Source organism: Serinus canaria, chromosome 1 (genome assembly GCF_022539315.1).
Source record: "Serinus canaria isolate serCan28SL12 chromosome 1, serCan2020, whole genome shotgun sequence".
Taxonomy (NCBI): Eukaryota; Metazoa; Chordata; class Aves; order Passeriformes; family Fringillidae; genus Serinus; species Serinus canaria.
Genome location: NC_066313.1, coordinates 81320872 through 81339426, shown reverse-complemented (window position 1 = coordinate 81339426; position 18555 = coordinate 81320872). Strand labels below are relative to the sequence as shown.

Here is an 18555-nt window from a genome sequence, read left to right as displayed (position 1 = left end):
AGTTTCAAAGTTTAAAGCATGCTTTCTCAGTGATGTGGAGTGTTATATAACCATCAATCCATTTCCTGCAAATGGGAGTTACCCATGCTCCCTCTGTTACCCTTGAGTGTTCAGACTCAGGATTTGTGGAATTACATACCTTCCAACTGGATTGTGAGAAAAAGGAAGGTGCAAAAGGAAATGAATGTAGATATTTAGAAACCATGTGTTGAGTGGGGAAACTAAAATAGTTCCAGATCAAGCAAGTCTAAAGGTGTAATATGTCTTAATGATATAGGCCACACTGAGGTGTGCAAGTTCCTGGTTTCATGGGATGGGAAGTTTTTCAGATTTTGAGTGGTTTGCTTGTGTACTAAGTTACAATATTGTAAATTCTGGAGGTCAGCGATATTGCTGCTATGCCATGAGGTATCTTTATGACTTAAACTCTGTCTTTTTAGCAAGGCACTGACTTCTGTAATGTGTAGGTGCAGGCACTTTACTGTTAGTGGGAGAAACTGATTAGATAATGCTTGTAATTTGAGGCTTACCTTCATTTAACATACTGACGTGCCAGTAGTAACATCTTAGAAACAAGTTGTCAGTCACTTTTAATTTGTAGTGTGTAGTTAATTTCTTGTGAATGCATACATTACATGTATAAAAAATATCATATTACTGCATGATTAATTCAGTTAAAAAATTAACATGCTGTTAATTTTCAGGGGCTGGGGAACTGCTTGGTAGTAATCAAGTTGCCTTATGTCTCTTAGGAAATAGCTGCTGAAATAAAAATAAATCTCTGCTGTACTAGTGTAGATGATCTAGCTGTAGCAAAAATACATGTTTATTGAGAACAAACCATGTTACATCTTTTTATTGTCATTTTACATCCATTAGGATCGAATTGTGTCCATGCCTCTGGACAAGGACCATGAAGTAGCAGTTCAAGCCATGAAACTCTTGATGCTTATGTCACAGTAAATAATTTCTTTTTTAATTTACTGTATTGTTTTAATGGCAACAAGATCCAGGTAGAAACCTGATGAATCTCCCTGTAATCACTTACTTGTTGGGAAACAGTTGCTTCTTGCAGGATATGAATTACAGTTAAATCTGCTCAAGACATGACATTTTCTTTCTGTGGGAAACGACAGTCTTAAAAAAACCCTTGTGCTGAGATTCAGTCTGAAAACTATGTTTTCATATTTTTGTTTCCCTCTGAAAGGAAATTCTACCTTTTTTAATTTTAGCTTTTCTCAAAAAGAACATTTGACTGTCTTGGGGGACGTTCCCACTGAAGATGGGGTCCCCATGCCATCTTATGTCCTAGGATTGCCAGGTCTTGACCAGAAGCTTGGAGAACTCTGCCCTCTTCCCTGTCTCTGCACCTGATGCAGGAAGCTTTGAGCTTTGAGGCTGTTGCTAGAATTTGGACTTTAAGATTGTTGGCTCCAGGGCAGAGAATCTGGTAGCCTTTGAGCCATAACAGACTGACAGGAAATAATCAAGTGTGTGATTTTGCTAAGGTTGAAGACTAACAGGAGAGTTGTTTTCTTGGGAAATTTACCTGCCAGCCATAGATTTGGTAGGATAATGGCAAGCTGGAAGTGTGGGGAAGAATTACACTTAGTATTACAGAAGTATATAAATCTTTTTCTGATACATCCTTGAGCAGCATGTTTATTTTAGAAATGTCTTTATTTGCAAAATATGTGTAGAATAAATTTTCTGTCCCTCTTTCTCAAAGCAAAATGGGAATAAAAACTGCACTGCATCCCCTTGATAATACAGTTCAGATGTTAGGATTCAGTGTCTTCTCTGTCTGAGAGTGTAAGTTGAATTCTTGTGATGTAGATACTTATTTCCATGCACAGCATGAGACATTATCCAATAGCCTTGTGGGATTTGCTTCTCTATTTAAGCCAGAAGTATTAGCTAGAGGAGCATGTAGACCTTAGTGGTCCAACTAATGTGGTGTTGTAGATATTTATATTAAATTTCAAGTATGTTTGCATATTGAAGTGCTGCTTTATTGTCTTCTGTCTCACTTCACATTCCACTGGTTTGAATGGCATTTTTCCAGGCCTCCTTCAATAGGCACAGCAGAACAGCATACGATGCTGTGAGCACTGCAGCCTCTTCTGAAGGTAGTGCCATTGTTTGGACCTCACTAGTAGTAGCCAGGGTGATATTGTTCCTGTGTTCACAATGTCCATTTCTACATCCCTTGGTTCCCCATGGTGCCTAGCTGTTGGAACAAAGCACAATGCAGTGTCCATGGATAACATGTCCCTGTGCTAGGAGGAGCAGCTCACCATTGTTGAAGTACAAAGATTCCATACACCAGTTACGGCTGCACTTGTTCCGTATCTGAATTAACAAGAGCTATATTGGCACTGCAGCTGTTTATCATCTCTGGCTTTATTATAAGGGATCATGTTCTCATTAATGCAAGCTGCAGCTATAAAAGTTTGATCAATGTTTCTTTTTCCCTGAAGCAGTTTTTTCTGAATTTTGCTTAAATATGGTTTCCAGTGTGAATAAATGCCATCTAAAGTTTTCTGAATGATATTTTTCCATCATAAGATGCAATTTTCATAAGTAAAATTAATACATTATGAAATTGTTTTTAATTAAGCTATGTGGAGACCTAGCAAATACATTATTTTCTTTCTTTTTGCTCCTCTGTTGCATAGCCATCCTGCTTTCTTCCATTGTACCCCCCAGTTGCTCTGTGCCCTGCTGATTTGGCATAATTATTGGAGTGGTGAAAGTGTGCATTGGAGACTCAATAAGCAAATTCAACAGCTCTTCTCTTTGATAAGAGTAGTGCTGACTAGTCTAGAATGCAGGCAATATAGCCAGTAATATATAAGGATATATATTACACATATATATATTATTATTAGGCTCTTCTTAGTAAGAGCCTGTATCAAGATCCTTTTCTAGAGGAGGAGAAAAGGATCCTCCTTTTCAGAGGAGTAGAGTAGTACCTACAATAGTGGCAGAATGGACTTGCTGCTGGCAGTGCAGAAACTTGCAGGGCTAATGTGTCTCAAATAGGTGTGTCTCATAGCTCAAAGTTTTTGTGTGTGTCCAGACACACACAAAAAGTGTGTCTGGTTTTTGAGCAGTAGTGCTGGTTGATACATGCAGTAAAGCATGAAATTGAGTTGGGGACAGCAACTCCCCTGCCTCAAAGGGATGATAAAGTAATAAATGACAGCTTGTATAAATGGCATGGCTACTAGTATGCAGTGGTGGAATAAAATTTTTGCCTCTTTTGTCATGCTGTCTTGACTTCTCTTTGAATGACTAATTTTTGTCATCTGCAAATTTGGCAACTGAATTCAAGTGGCCCAACTTGTGTTTTTAGTGAGATGTCAGAGACCCTTCAGATCAAGTTTCTGAAGGCTATTTTTAAAGCTACTGGAAATAATCTCTATCTGAATTCTCTCTATTTGATCAGGAATCATTAATTTAAAAAACAAATAATCCTCATTGATGAGGTACAGACCTTCAGAACATGTCTCTAATCTTGGAATAAATATTTTGTTATGCCATGACATGAGTCATCCAGGAATAGCTTTTTTCTTCCAATTACTCAGTTGGGTAATTTTTCTTGGGAAAAATACATTATGTCAGTAACTTTCTTTGACTGACTTCCATAGTTGTCTTTTGGGTCAGCATAGTAGCAAGACCTTGTTGCTAATTGACCATTTTTGTGATGTTTTGCACTGGCAGGAGAGCTGTGCTCCATGTATGATAGTAGCAGCTTTGAGCATCTCTCAACCATCACTGCATTCCAATTCTGTGAAATATACACTGACTACTCTGTGTACTGCTGTCCCATAAAGCTGCTGTGCCTTTACATTCTCTCTCTTGATAGCTAGAGAGGCAGTGAAAACACTGATCTTTTCAATTCACTTATATGTATTACATTATTACAAAAAAAAAAAAAATCTGGTGTTGATTCAAATTTCTCTTGCTATGCATATACTTAGGGTTTTTTTTAAATCCATATTTGTATTTTCTTCTTGTGTATCTCTGTGAGCTGAGATTTTTTTCCTTCTTGTTTGTTGCATGTTGTCTCAATTGAATGCCAGTCTTTGGGCTAGTAGATTTCTGTTTTTACACAGCATGATGTGATCCTGGAACGGAAATGAGCCTATGAGGTTTAGCATAATAGAAATTATTAATGGTACTGAATAATGCATAATTGTTAGCATTAATGTTGCAAAGGATCTGACAGGGAATAGAACTAGGAAGGAAATAAAGAGGGAGAAAGCATCAGTGACAATGAGAGACCAAGGTAAAAAAAGCATTGCCTTTTAGGAGGCAAATTAGTTCAGTATGCCTACTGCTAGACAATTCTGTTAATTTTTGTGTGTTTAACTACCTAAAGGTGTAGAGGGATTGTGGAAAAGAGCCACAAAAGTAATAAGGTACCCACAGTAGATGCATGGGGAAAGGTTACAGGTGGTGTGGGTAGGAACACAAATCTACAATTAGCTTGAATATGTGAATAGCCCAGGGGAAAATGACTTGGATTTACTTTAGTTAAATGTAACTAGAAATTAAACTGAGTTTTAAACACAAAACACATTGGTCTGCCACAGCATAATCACAGTGTACTGCAACATGCTGATCCCTACAGTGGGTGAGAAAGGACTATTGTTACATTTTAGTGTATGCAACCATATTGTCATTTTGCTGATCACCAAAGTGTGTCTTCAAATAACCTGCAATGGGAGCAGAGGAGTGACAGTGAAATTGCAGAACAGTTTAGTAGTACATAATTTTTGTACTTAAATTTTTTATTGCAGACATTAGAATACTTTTAACATACATTTTTTTTTTGTTGATAGTGCTCTGTGCACATATGCTACTTTTATAATGCATCTGCAGATTTGGATGTTTAACTTGACTTAATTTTAAATGCAAAGTAACCAGATTCTTTTTTGATTGAGATGCTTGGATACTTTGGATTGTCATCACCATAATGTGTACCAGATCTTATCCTGCACAGCCACTAAAAACAAAGACTAGCATAAAACTCTGTAAAGTGTGTCAGGTGTGCTTTTTATTTTATTCATGTGATTTTGATGGTTATCCCTGGTATGAGCAACAGCACAGACCAAGTCAAGCTGCTCCAGCAGTCATACCTCATGCATGGAACCAAATGAAACAAAAAGCAAGATATGAAATCTTTCAACTGGTGGCATATGCAGAACAAAATGGGTCTGTGATCTCCCTCTAGAATGTCCCAGTTTCCTCTGGGACATGTTCACACTGAAGTGCAGAGAAAATGGTATGTCATGAGATTGGTATGTGGAAGGCCTTGCCTGTTTATTTTTAGGTACCTAAACACTGGCAGGCACTTCTGGCTTAACCTTTATCTGTTGCTTGGCATGCTGAGGGCTGTAAATTTGCAGCAGTATTACTGCTGTATTTGAAGTATTCTTTGGTTGATGATTGCCTGATGGATGTGAAAAAGAAAGGCACCTGTTTAGTGTGGTAGTGTTAGTGCTGGTGGTTGCAGGTGTAGTCAAGTGCTGCTGCTTACAGAGGCAGGTAAAATGCCTGAGCACTCATTTCAGAGGGAGTTATAAGCCTAAACCTCATCATGGTCAGAGAGTAGTGGTTGAACAGTAATAGTAGTAGTAGTGCACACAGGTATTCCCTTCCACTCAGGAAAGGAAAAAGCAGAAGATCAGGTGCTCAGGTGGTGTCGGGTGTGTCTGTCAGCTTGTGTTGCAAAGGAAATGGATTCTTCTCCCTTCCTTTGCTTCTCTGCTGTTTGGGAGTGCTTCCTTTGCAGCTGGAGCAGCATCTCACCTACTTGTGTCTTGAGAGAGGAAATAATACTGCACTAGATTAATGTAATGGATAAATTCCCAACCTCTTACAAGACAAAGTTAAAAATGGGGAGGTTGGGATTTTGGAAATCACAGAATGGCTGAAGTTAAAAGGGTTGTCTGGTCCAACTCCCTACTCAAGAAGAGCCACGTAGAGCACATTGCCCAGGACTGCATCTATATGGCTTTTGAGTATCTCCGGCAATGGAGATTCCACAGGCTCCCTTGGCAGCCTGTGCCAGTTCTCTGTCACCCTCACAGTAAAAACATGTTTCACAGTGTTCAGAAGGAGCCTCCTGTGTTTCTGTTTGTGTCTTCTGTTTGTTTCTGTTTCTGTCTTCTTACTCCCACCACCAGGTACTTACACACTTTGCTAGGATCCCCCTGAACCTTCTTTCCTCGAGGCTGAACAGTCCCAGTTCTCTTGACCTTTCCTCAAAGGAGAGATGCTCGAGTCCCAGGAAAGATAATCCCCAGATCATCTCTGTGACCCTTTCTTGGTTTCTCCCCAGTCTGTCTCTTGTACTGGAGAGCCCAGCCCTGGACACAGCATTCCAGGTGTGGCTTCACAGTGCTGTGTAGAGGGGAAGGATCACCTCCCCACACCTTCTGGTAACACTTAATGCAGATTGGGATACCATTCACCTTCTTTTCAACAAGAGAACATTGGTGGCTCATGTTCAACTTGGTGTCCTCCAGGATTCCTTTTCTAAGGGTAGAAAAATACCTGTGGAAAAGCAGTTTCATTAGTACTGGAAAGGAGGAGTCCTTAATTTCTATCCAGAGAGATAGGTATTGAGGTATTGCTTAGCTCTTCAAGCTGTCTGAATGATTTAGTCAAGGAACTCTTTTAAAATATAAAATTCAGGTATTGCATTAATTATTTCTACAAATGTGCTAAAGAGAGAAAACCTGAAATACAAAGAAGAAAAAAATTAAATATAAAAAACGTGTGCACTTGACTGGCATGTTCATACAGGAAATTTCCTTTAAGCATAAGAAAAAGGGTTTTCACTGAGGAGTGATCCAATACTGGAACACATTGCCAGAGATGTTGTAGAATCTTTGACTTCATGGACTGGACTCATCAATCTGCTGTAGCTGATCCTCTTGTGATGAGCAGGGGGTTGGAGCAGATGTTCTGCAGAGGTGCTGACCATCCTCAGTGCTCTATGATTCTGTATTGGTTCAGTCTAGATCACCATATGTTTGTGAAATTTTTTTATATTCCCAGCTGTCCATTGGTTTTGGAAAAAATATAAATAGAGAAAAAACGACAAAGACGTCTTCATGGAAACTAGTGCTTTAAAAGAACTCAATAATAGATGGACATTAAAAAAAATGAAAGAAACATTGTCAGACTATTTTTTTCTGTAAATTCCCCATAGCCTTTTAATATTTAATATATAATGTCTTTTTATTCCTGTAGGTGCTCTTTGTTGTCATTCTTTGTTTTACTCTCACTTGTTAAACTTGTAGAAGTTTAATAAATTTGATCATTCCTGGCTTCACAGGACACACCACTGCTTATTCATGTGCTCTAATGCACCATAAAACCATATTACTTCTCTCATTTTTTTACTGCTTAACATCAATAAACACATTTTTACTCTACTTTCCCAGTTCTGTAGATAGTTAAATGAGTGACATAAGTATTTCTCTTTATGGTGATTTCTCGATATGTATTCCTTTACACTTCCTATATGTTCTATTACTGCAAATATATTCTCAAGGTAATTGCATATTTAGGGTCCACCAAAACCTGCCTTAAATATGTAAGGCAGCTTTTATTTCACATTATCCTGTGAGACTAATTCATCACTTTTGGAGACACACCATTAGCACTTTCATTTAAAGACCTTTTTAATGGATGCTCCAGTGATAATCTCACCTAGTGTGAGCTCACTTCTTTTTCAGTCAGGTTGGAGGATATTTTGGGGCTTTGTGACTTGTGAGGATGCTAAAGGATGCAATGGGTTGGAGACAAATGGGCAAACATAGGAAGGACTGCTGATTTTTTGTAGACATCACTCTTAGCAGGAGAATGGCATGAATCCTCAGTTGTAGAGAGGGTGTTGGACCACAGGTGTAGATGGTTTTAAAGTGTTACTACTGGAGAATTGAATGCAGTGATCAATAAAAACCGTTTCCTCCCAGCTGGGTGCAGTAAGTGTAAGGCTCTCATATGTTGCTCTTTCATTCTCTGAAGTAGCCTAGTCCAGTGACATTGTTGTGGCAGTAAGAAGCAGATATTTGGAAACTGTAATCCTGGCTTTGGACTTCCCTGCTCTGGTACCTCTTCACTGGGTTATTCAACCTTGATGCTTCAGTTTCTTTTTTGTAAATATTCAATATGAATACTGTTTCTAGCTCTCAGAGAGTGTTCTAGGTGTACTAGTTGGCATGTGGTGTTCTCAAGATGTGTAGCTGAATGAAAAAAGTCATGACTTTGAATATATTTGTGTAGAGAGGTCACAGCCATAAGCGTGCCATCAAGAATGTGTTTTGATTTATTTTTTTGTGGGGCTCTAGTGTAATAGAATATAGGCTTTAAAATACTGGAATAAATGACTTAATAATTAGTACTACAGAATGAAGGTTTTTAATTGTTTATTATCTCCTATGGTGAACATCTAAGCATAAAGTAAATGCATGATTTTCCTGTTTTATTACTATTACTTTTTTTACTGTGATCACTAATTAACCGTAATTATACTTTAAATTGTTCGTGTCCATGCAGTGGGCCTGATTTGTCATGGCTTACACAAACCTCTGTTTCTCTACACCACAGTGAGTAAAAGAATGCTGCCAATTTTGTTTGACAGCGTTTTTAGAAATGCCCTACAAAAATTTACACATAGCTATGTAAACAAGTTGCACGGTTATGGAGAATCAAGTCTAGTAAAAGCTGGACATAGCATTCATGCTATTCTTTGCAGATAAACCTGGCCTATAACTTCCGTTGTTATTTTTGCCTAGGAACTGTGAGGATGTGTTATCAGCTGAAGACTGTGAAATGTTATACCAGTTTGTTTATACCACTCACCGTCCGCTTGCAGTAGCAGCTGGGGAATTCCTTTATAAAAGGTATCTCTGCCTGCCTACTTCTTGCATAGTCTCATTTGTTTTAGAATTAAGGTGGATTTATTTAAGGGGGACATTAAGCATTAATTTTTCTGCTGAAAGTGTGTGCCCCAATTTTTCTGGTAATCAGAAGAGAAATGCTGTCTGGGAGTAATTGCATGTTTTCCTGCACAACCCTGAAACAATAGGTGTGAGAAAAGTTGCAAGACTAACACAGGGAACATGAAACTAATTGATCAACAAGTTCCATGCTGTGTTGAGGACATGCCCTCTTTCTCTCTACTTTCCTATTGCTTTGCTTCTTACAAGCTAATCTGTCACCTGGCATCTGCTGGATTTTCATAGTTTGGTGATTAATCACAAAAATGGCTTCCTCTTCTCCCTTTGGAAGTTGCCTTATACATTGTAAAGGCTTTGAATAATGAGAGATGCAGCAGATTAAAAAGCCCTCCCAATTTCCTGTCAGGTTAATGAAATACAGGGTTTATCTTCCCCAGGAGTAACTCTTATAAATGGGCTTCTTATAACTGGTTGCATGAAGTTGTATGGAGTTGGCATGCTAAAAAGGGAAGAGACAAATATTCTGTCTTTACCACTGAGAGAAATAATCTTGACTTACAAAAAGAAATGAAACCAAAAATATTAGGCAAGGATTTTGTGGGGGAACATTCAGAAATAATAATCTTGTTTCCATGCATACAGAATCTTTTCCTAGTTGTCTTTTCCTGTTTAACTGAAATGTTGGCATTCTGGAATTTGTGGAGCTAAGTCCAACAGAAAGACAAACGAAGAGAAACTTCTGGTTTGATGAATCTGCTATTACATCTGCTAGACTTAATTGCTTGTGTTGGTCCTAATATGCTCTCATAAATTAGATGTTTCTCCTCTCAGAACTCTGCTTCATTTTGCTACCAAAGTGATTGCCCTGATAACTTCACTTTTTCTACCCAGCTTGCCAGTGCCTTGTGGACACCTTGACCCTGTAAATCTCATCCTTATTCTTGTTTGCCCAGTGCTTTTCTCCAGCACCTTTTCCAGTACAGAATGTTCGTTTTGGTGTGAGAAGACATATTAGTGACACCCTCCTTTCCCTGGTTATAGTGTAAACGCTTATGCTTTCCACCCCTGCTGCTCCTTTTAGTGTAAACGCTTATGCTTTCCACCCCTGCTGCTCCTTTTTCTTGGTTTGCACAAAATCTCCTCCATGTCTGCATATTTTAACTTAGGTTACTTAGCTGGCATAAATTATGCCAGCAGAAACTCTTCCTGCATGCACAAGCTTTTGCTGACATTTAGTAGTGTGGTCCAGCTCTTAAATCCAAGCTGTTTGGGCCTTACATTAATCTACAGGGATGGCCTTCCTGTATTTATCTTGGGATTAGCACTTTTTGTGGATAGTAGTCAGAGTCATTTTGGATAAAGGGGGAAATGGAAGTGTCATACTGTGGTTCATACCTCAGAAGAGGAAGAGCAGAGTTTCCACTGTATTTGTGACATTAATTGCCTCTTATAATTACAAGATACTGTGCTTTCTTTAAGAAGCTGCAGTTCCAAGATGCACTGTGATGTGAATAGTGGCTGTGTGGTAATATCTCTGCTGTGTTGTTAAGGTTTTAAATTTGGCCTAGAGCAAGCCTGTTTCCAAGCATGAGCAAATGCCTCTGTCATTGTATGATCAGTTTGTGGAATCTGCATCCATCATCCAGAAGGGTGGCAGGGTACCTGTGAAACTGTCAGAAATAGTCTCTGCATCCACAGGGTTAGCATATGTCTCATGGCGGAAAACAATCTTTTTTCCTTCCATCTTATAAAAAAGTGTAATGAAATTTGGGGTAAATTAGTAGACACTTAAGAGAAATACAGTCTTTGTGATCTTGACAGAATTAGCGTTATATTGGTAAATGAGTGTAAGGAGAATGTAGCAGAACTGGACTGACTTGCTTTTCTTTTGGCAGGCTGCTTAGTCGTGAGGGAGATAAAATTCAGCCCAAAGGAGGAGGAAAGTTTGGGGCGAGCACTGACCAATTGAAAAGATTAATACACTTTTTCCTGGAGAGTGAGGTGAGAACTGCCCCCGCAGTAAGCCTTGTAAATCCACTGTTGCACGTTAAATCAATTATCTTCTTGCTTTTTGAAAGCAATTTCTGTTGGTGAGCTCTGAAATGTGTGGTGTTAGAAATGTTTTTACTCTCTAGGTTAAGTTCTTAAGGAAGCCATTTCTGTTCTGTTGTATTAAACCTAATTTACAAGTGTGCTCATGGAGAGAATCAGTGAGGCAGTAACTGAGGCAGTTTCTGGAAACAACCTGAAAGACTAATGCCACCAAGTGAGGGTGTTTTGGTATGTGTCCATGTCTCTCTGGAGGTAGATGTGGGTTGCTGTACCATGGCTCCATGCTGACCAAAAACTGTGGTTTTTGAGAGTTTTATCAGCGTAAGAGCTGATAAACAGTTCACAGTTTAGCTTTTGCAGTGGTGCAGATCTCTATCTGGCCAAAGTGTCTCAGGCACAGCAGTTTTGAATCTTTATGCAAAGAATTGGTGGACGACTTGTTTCTAGTCCTGTGACTGCATTTTTGGCTGTTACAGTCAGCAATATAAAGCAATACAGAAACTAGTTTCAGAGATTATTAAATTTAAATTTAAATTTGTATTAATAGGGAAAATTACATTTTTTTTGACTGCTTTTCCTGATTTTTCACCCCACTTCCCTGCTTTGTATCAGATTGAAGACATGGTGTATAAATGTTGATTGGCCTTGAAATAAATATGTTGGAATACTGCATGTGAATATATATGTGAATGACAGAGCATTGTCATTGGACAGAGGGAGAGGGACATATGAAGCTGTATTTCTTTTAGTGATGTGTTTGCTTCTATAAGCTTGTGTTTTTAATCCCTAGCTACACAAACATGTTGCATACCTAGTAGACAGCTTGTGGGACTGGGCAGGCAAATTCCTGAAGGACTGGGAGTGCATGACCACTCTTCTATTAAAAAATGCTGAAGAAGCTGGAGAAGGTGGGTAAGCAAAGAATTTAATTTTGTCTGAATGAATCTCCCCATGCTATTTTTTGAATCTTGCCTTAGCTAGTTTAGGATCATTTCATATTGCAGTACTATTTGGTCCCAAATTGTCGTCCCCAAGTGTCACAAAGCAGATGCAACTCAATACACTGCTAGTGTAATATTTGTATCAACATACGTGTTTTATTCAGTATTCTGTATTTATGTAATGTTAGTTTAGAACCTGTCCAATAAATACTTGTGTAAGTAAGCCATAATGCTTATGTAGTGTTCACTTTGTTTGTCCAAAACTGTAGAATCTAAAAGTATTAAAAAATTGAAACACAGTTATTGTCAGGCTTTTACTCCTTCCTCAAAAGAAAATGAGTAATGTATTGAGTTCACTGACATCTAACACTAGAGGTTTGTTTTTTTTTTTTTTGTAGAATTATTTTGAAGTGAACTTAAATAAATCTTTAAAGTCCCTTCCAACCCAAACCATTCTGTGAATAGTTGTTGCAGACCTGGAGTTGGTTGTGTGATTAAAATCAGTTTGTAAACCCAGTGAGTTAGAGCATTTTGGTACTCAAAGAAGATTTGTCCTAAATGAGGCATTAGTCAGTGGGAGACCTCATTAAAACTGCCTGTGTTTTTGCAAGCCCAACTGCCCCAAAAAGTTAAGCCATTAAGGGATTAATGGTACTCACTAAATGTAGAAAATAACTTCCTTCAAATGAAGTCAAACACTCTTTAGCTGTTTATTTAGCAACACTGCATCTCCCATTCTTTAGTGTCCTTCCTCAGTTCCTCAGGTAAATGAGTAGGCTTTACATCAATTGTTGCTGCATCTTCACTTTTCTTTTGTGTGATGCTGAGGCTGATTTACTTCCAGCACTGAGCGATGCCCAGGAAAGTGCTCTCATCGAAATCATCCTTGCAACAGTCAGAGAAGCAGCTGAAGGTCATCCTCCAGTGGGCAGAGGTGCAGCCAAAAAAGTCAGTGCATCTTAGTCTTATTTATTGTCCTGTCATCACATTATCTTTGCCTTATGTACTTTGCCAGACAGCTTGTTCTTAGTTGCAGATGTATCTTAGGAAATAAAATAGCTTGTTTTTCTGAAATGTTGCAGTGTCTTTTCACCTCTAGATCTTATTAGAAGTGGACGTTGAAGGAGATGAGCACTAGAGGGGAGCCACTTGAAGCATGTTATTGACAAATGATTTTATCCATGACATATAGCTGTTCAGCAATTTGTATCTAATTTAAGGTCAGCAAAAAGAAAAGCATCTGATTTTTCTGATTTTCTTCATGGAAAAGTGTCTCTATCTTAGGTTGATATGCTTGAGACAACACAATGTAAGTTAAGCTTGGGTTATATGTAAGATTCCACTCAAATCCCAGAGATTTTATAATTGAAACCAAGTTCTTTATCTGCAGATTTTGTCAATAAAAGAGAAGAAAATCCAATTGGAAGATTGTACCAAAATTACTGAGCACTTTATTATGGTGCTTCCTCAGCTCTTGGCAAAGGTAACTAACAGCTGCTCTGTGAATGCATGTTAAATATTTCATTAAAATTCCTGCAATGTACTCATATCCTGTTTTTTCTCTGCAGTATTCAACAGATGCACAAAAAGTGACAAATCTTCTGCAGATTCCTCAGTATTACAATTTAGATGTTTACAGTACTGGACATCTAGAGAAGGTGAATAGGATTTGGGGTAATTGGCTCATGTTTATGTGACAATGTAGGGAGTTTAACGGGATTTGGAACAAGTAGAGAATTGTTGAAATACAATGAAATGGTCTCATACCTTAAGGAAATTGGTCTTATTCAGGCTTTACTTTTTGATTTGGAGCTGCAAAAAAAAAGCCTTAGTGCTTGTCAGTTCTGATATGCTGGGTCTGGCCTTGGTGGATAAAGATTTGTGGTTTTGTCTGGTAGACCCAGCCCTGGGTTTTTTCATTCCTGGCTGGAGGGAGGGTGTATTTTGCCATGTGTCTTAAGTTGGTGTCTCCCAGGAGTTTACTGCAGAACAGGTTTCATTCTCCATGAAGGCTGACTCCCAGCTGCTGGGGAATGACAGTGACTGAAAGATAAGAATGGAGATAATATAGCTGCTGATTGGAAAGGGATGGTCAGAAATGGATAGATGAAATCCTTGAAATAGCTTAACATATTATTAGGCAGGGGTGTTTACAGGGAGGCAGTGCTAGGCAAACACTCTGATGTTAATTTCAGCCCAAAACTTGAACTGGAAGAGAGCGAGTCAGCAGAATGGCACAAGTTACTTCTTCCCACTAAGAGTGAAGACCCTGTTGCTGACATGATCCAAAACATTCTCCATTCTCAGTTGCTGATGGAGACAAATTCTGCTGTTTAAAGACAGACCTGTTGTTTGTAAAGGCATCTTTTATTCCCTATGTAATGCTAGCCATGTATTGCTGAAGTAGAACTTAAGGCAGTTACTTCATTCTTTAGGAAGATCTAGAGACATAATGATGAAAGAGAGCTATAAACACAGAAAAAAAAAAGTTGTGTTGTTTAGTCCTACCCCTCTTCTGCTTAGACTGGCATTTGTTTCATCTTAGGGATATATGGGCCTAGTGAAATGATTTAAAGCATAAGAGGATTTTTGTATAATTTACATACAAATGCCCCTTTTACCACCTGCAGCATTTGGATGCTTTGCTGAGAGAGATAAAAGACATTGTGGCCAAACACTCCGACATGTCTGTCCTTGAGGCCTCCTCCAGGACTTACTATATCCTCTGCCGTGAAGAAATTGCCATCCATAGCCAGGTGGATTGTGCTCGAATTCAAATGATAGATGAGTTGATGAAACAGCTTAACCAGCTACTAGATTGCTTCTGGCAAAAGGTGAGTGTGACTCTTTGAGGAGTAAGCAGACTGTTTTCCTAGGAAAAAAAAAGGAAGACAAAGAAAATTAAGGGGGATGTGGAACTATTCTTTGCCTGCCATTTCTGCTTGAAGGAAGCAGAGCTCATCTTTTAGACCTTCTGAAAAGAATGGTTCTTCACATTTTAATGAAGTAGATATATTTTGGCAGGAACAGAGTTGGGAAAATAATAAACAGGGTAGTCCATGCCACCAATTGGGCGTTGTATGTCTTCTGGCAGGCTTTTATTGGATGCTGATGTTGTAAAATGTGTCAAGCCAAAAGGTCCCCTAACCTCAGAATTATTTTGTTGATCTGTGCCGGTGTGGGAGAATGTGGACTTGTGAGGAACAAAATTGCTACACCAGATATTCTGGACCTAAGAAATTGCTTTGTAGTTACTCCAATACTGTGCCAAAGATACTGTGTGCAAAATCAGCTAGTGAGTGCTGTCGATGTGCAGGTGATGAGGCTCTTCCCAAAAAGGTACAGTTCTGTAGTTCTCCATATTTGACTGTACATAGCATGGCCTTTGTGCTATCACTTTGGATGTAGGGAAAAAAACTGAGCAAACAGCAGTCTGTAATGCAGATTGTATAGCTTTGAGGGTCTTGGAAATAATGACTTCCCCCTTGAAAGAGGACTGCAGTCTCTCAAAGCTTTTCATTAGGTCTAAAAAGCAGAAACAGCTGGTGGGGATATGAATAGCTTGCTGGCTGAGCTGAACAACAGAAGCCTGCAGCTGATCTGATCAACTGTGCCATCATGAACAGGTGTCATGCCATGGTATGAGAGTTAACACTGGCAAGTTTTTATTGGACACAGGGATATTGCAAAATGTGTCAAGCCAAAAAATCCCCTAACCTCAGATTGGATTAATTTTATTGGTCTTAAATAGAGATCTATGTCAATGTGGGAGAATGTGTACTCATGAGAAACAAGATCAGTGCAAGACCAGGGATTCTTCGACTCCTCCGTAGTATGATCTATATCTAAATAAAGAGAGTTTTCTCCTGGAACTCCTCCCTTCTAATTCCTGGTTGTATATTTCGTCCCCCAGAATCACATAGTACACTTGTGGAAACTACAGCAATTGCAGCTATGGGAAAGTATTTAATATATTTTTAGCTATCTTTGAATGTGATCTGGCAGCTGGAAGCAGGGAAGGTCAGCACCATGTGAACACAGCTTTCCAGAGATCCTTAGCAACTGTGTGAGAGACCCTGTTAGGCTAATTGCTACTTTTTACTCTGTGTTAGCAATACTGCAGTCTAGGTAGGCTGCCACTGGTTTATTAATGACAGGGATTTTCCCTTTTAGAAAGATCCTCTGCAGTTATATTGTTTTCTTTTGACTGTAGAGGAGGACATGAGTAGCATGGTTAAAGGTAAAGGTTAAAGGAGGGCTGGAGGAGAATGATCCAAGCTTGTGGGTTGGTTGGGAAGGGAACACAGTCGTTCCCTTGGCCAACATTGGCTAATTCCTTTCTCTTTCCCAAACTTCCATGATTTAGGAAGGAGGATTTTGTACGGATGCAGGAGAAATTTCCCGGATGCACTCAGCTTTGAGAAGAGTAGCGGCTTTTCATAAGTGAGATCTTTACACAATTTATGTTCCCATATTCTTAGTATCAAGCTTACACATGCAAAGTAAAAATTGCTTGTTTGGTTTATTGGGGTTTGTCTCAAGAGAATGAAAGTGATCCCTATGGGAGGTGCTGCAAGTTTTAATTTCTTCTTAATAGAACTGTACTCTTGGATATGGAATTATTTTTGGACTCTTTACTGAGCATCAGCCCTAATGTGGCTGAGAAGTGTATGCTACTACAAAATTGAGATGTTGGAGTGGAGACAGAGATGCCCTCTGTCCTAGCTGGATGTTTTTCCACAGCCTTACTGATAATACTGGTGGTCAGTCTGAAGAGGATATAGTGAATGCAGTCATTCTTTTCAGCAGGTGTAACCTGCTTTTTAATTTTAGTTTATCTGATCTTATTTTGTTAAAAGATGATTTCTCAAAACCTTGGTTCTCCAGAGGTTGGTAAATTGTCATGCAAGCTATTACAGAGTTTAGGGGAATTGGGCCTTCTTCTCAATGTGTCTATTACCTGTCCAGCCTGCTGGAGCTACTGTGGTTTTCCAAAGAGAAGTCTAATGTTGAGTTGAGAATACTCAAGACAATTAGAAACAGTCTTTTAGAGTGGGCTGAGGAAATTGTTTTTTATACCTTTTTGGGTACTTGAAAACTATGCATAAAGTATAGCAAAAGATACAGAACTCAAGCTTCTTTTTCCTCTCCTCATAACACTGCAGTTTTGTGGTAGGAATCCAGACTCTGAAGCTATGATCTAAAGACTGCAGTGTTAGCTGATGAAAACTTAATTTTTCCCCCTTAAAATTAATATTTAGTTGTGTAATGTTATTGCTATACATTATATGAAGGCAAAAATAGGATACATTTAACCTGTTTGATCAGGTGAGTACTCATTTCTTGCTTAGTGTATTGTTATTATTTCTTCTTCACCTGCAGTGCCCATGATCTCACCAAGTGGAATCTGTATGACAAGACTTTAAGGTTCCTGGTGTTTGAAACAGAACACAGCAGTTTGCCTGTTCTGGTGAGTAGTTAATATTTAACATTGAAAGATGTTTTTCTTGATGAAAGCACAAAGAAATACAGAGTATTAAATAATCTTATATGCCAGTGTCCTATGAGACAGGAAGATACTGTGTCCATTTCTCAGTCTGGGAAACTGAAGCTGTCTTTGGTTATTGGAATCTGTAAATTCATGCCTTTATATTAATTAATTTTGGAGATTTTTCAGAATTGTGATAATCATCTGACATCTGGATTGATCCTTTGTCATGTTCAGTACTTCCAATGATTGCATAGTCTCAGTTTCAGTGCATATGAAATCACTGGGACAGTGAGGAACCCCTTTTAGATTACATGTAACCAGAAATTGGAATACCTTGGATCTGTTGCTTACAAGTTGGCTCTTGTTGTAGTGGTTTATAATTACCACTCAAATGCAGCCTTTTTGGTTATCTGGTTGCCTTACCTCAAACACTGTGCGAAGATGGAGTCGTGTATTCTAGGATTGCAAGGTGAAATACTTCAGCAGTTATGAATGAAACCAGCCCCTCTTTGCAGGAGAGAATTGAGGGGCTTTTTGGCAAAGGGTGAAGTTGAGTAGAGAGAGCTTGCAGCCAGTGGGTAGAAGGGGACTTCTTTATATGGAGCATTGGAGCACCAAGATTTGGCTTCTGCTCTGAACTGGCCTCTGGAGCAGTCTGCCTTTCATCAAAGGCTTCAAAGAAATCCCAAGGAGCTAAGATAAAGTGAGCCTCTGGGAATACACATTTGGATATGTGGCTTGCTTTCCCTTGAACTCATCGAGATGGCAAAGAAGTTCTGCAGAAGCAGCACCTTAGTAATGAAGTTTCTCAGGGGGCAATGCTTGCTTGTATGTAAACCTTTTAAATTTAAGGATCTAAATAAAACTGGGGCGCGTTCATGTGAGCAGCATGCCGAATGTCAGGCTTGAATGCTTTGTTTAGTCTTAAGCTTTTTGCTGCTGAGCCTTTAATGTAAATAAAGGACATGTGTTTTTATTTGCAGATTATCCTACCAGCTCTCCAGTGCACATATTTTTCTCTCCTGTGGCAACTAGCTGCAGTTTCAGAAAATTCTCCCAAGGTTGGTCGCTGATGTAATTTTGAAAC

The 18555-nt window shown here is 38.8% G+C and overlaps 1 protein-coding gene across 3 annotated transcripts in view; it reads left to right on the top strand.

The window, feature by feature from the left end:
• Window positions 1-18555, top strand: part of LOC103812325 (cohesin subunit SA-2-like) — a 57876-nt gene that overhangs the window by 22530 nt on the left and 16791 nt on the right. For all 3 annotated transcript variants that reach the window (XM_018908822.3, XM_050977557.1, XM_030234253.2), the window contains exons 13-23: window positions 880-959; window positions 8820-8927; window positions 10880-10985; window positions 11827-11944; window positions 12822-12925; window positions 13368-13460; window positions 13546-13635; window positions 14608-14811; window positions 16344-16420; window positions 17360-17447; window positions 18452-18529. In XM_018908822.3, the coding sequence (XP_018764367.1) occupies window positions 880-959; window positions 8820-8927; window positions 10880-10985; window positions 11827-11944; window positions 12822-12925; window positions 13368-13460; window positions 13546-13635; window positions 14608-14811; window positions 16344-16420; window positions 17360-17447; window positions 18452-18529 (1146 nt within the window). The remainder of the gene's footprint in view (window positions 1-879; window positions 960-8819; window positions 8928-10879; window positions 10986-11826; window positions 11945-12821; window positions 12926-13367; window positions 13461-13545; window positions 13636-14607; window positions 14812-16343; window positions 16421-17359; window positions 17448-18451; window positions 18530-18555) is intronic.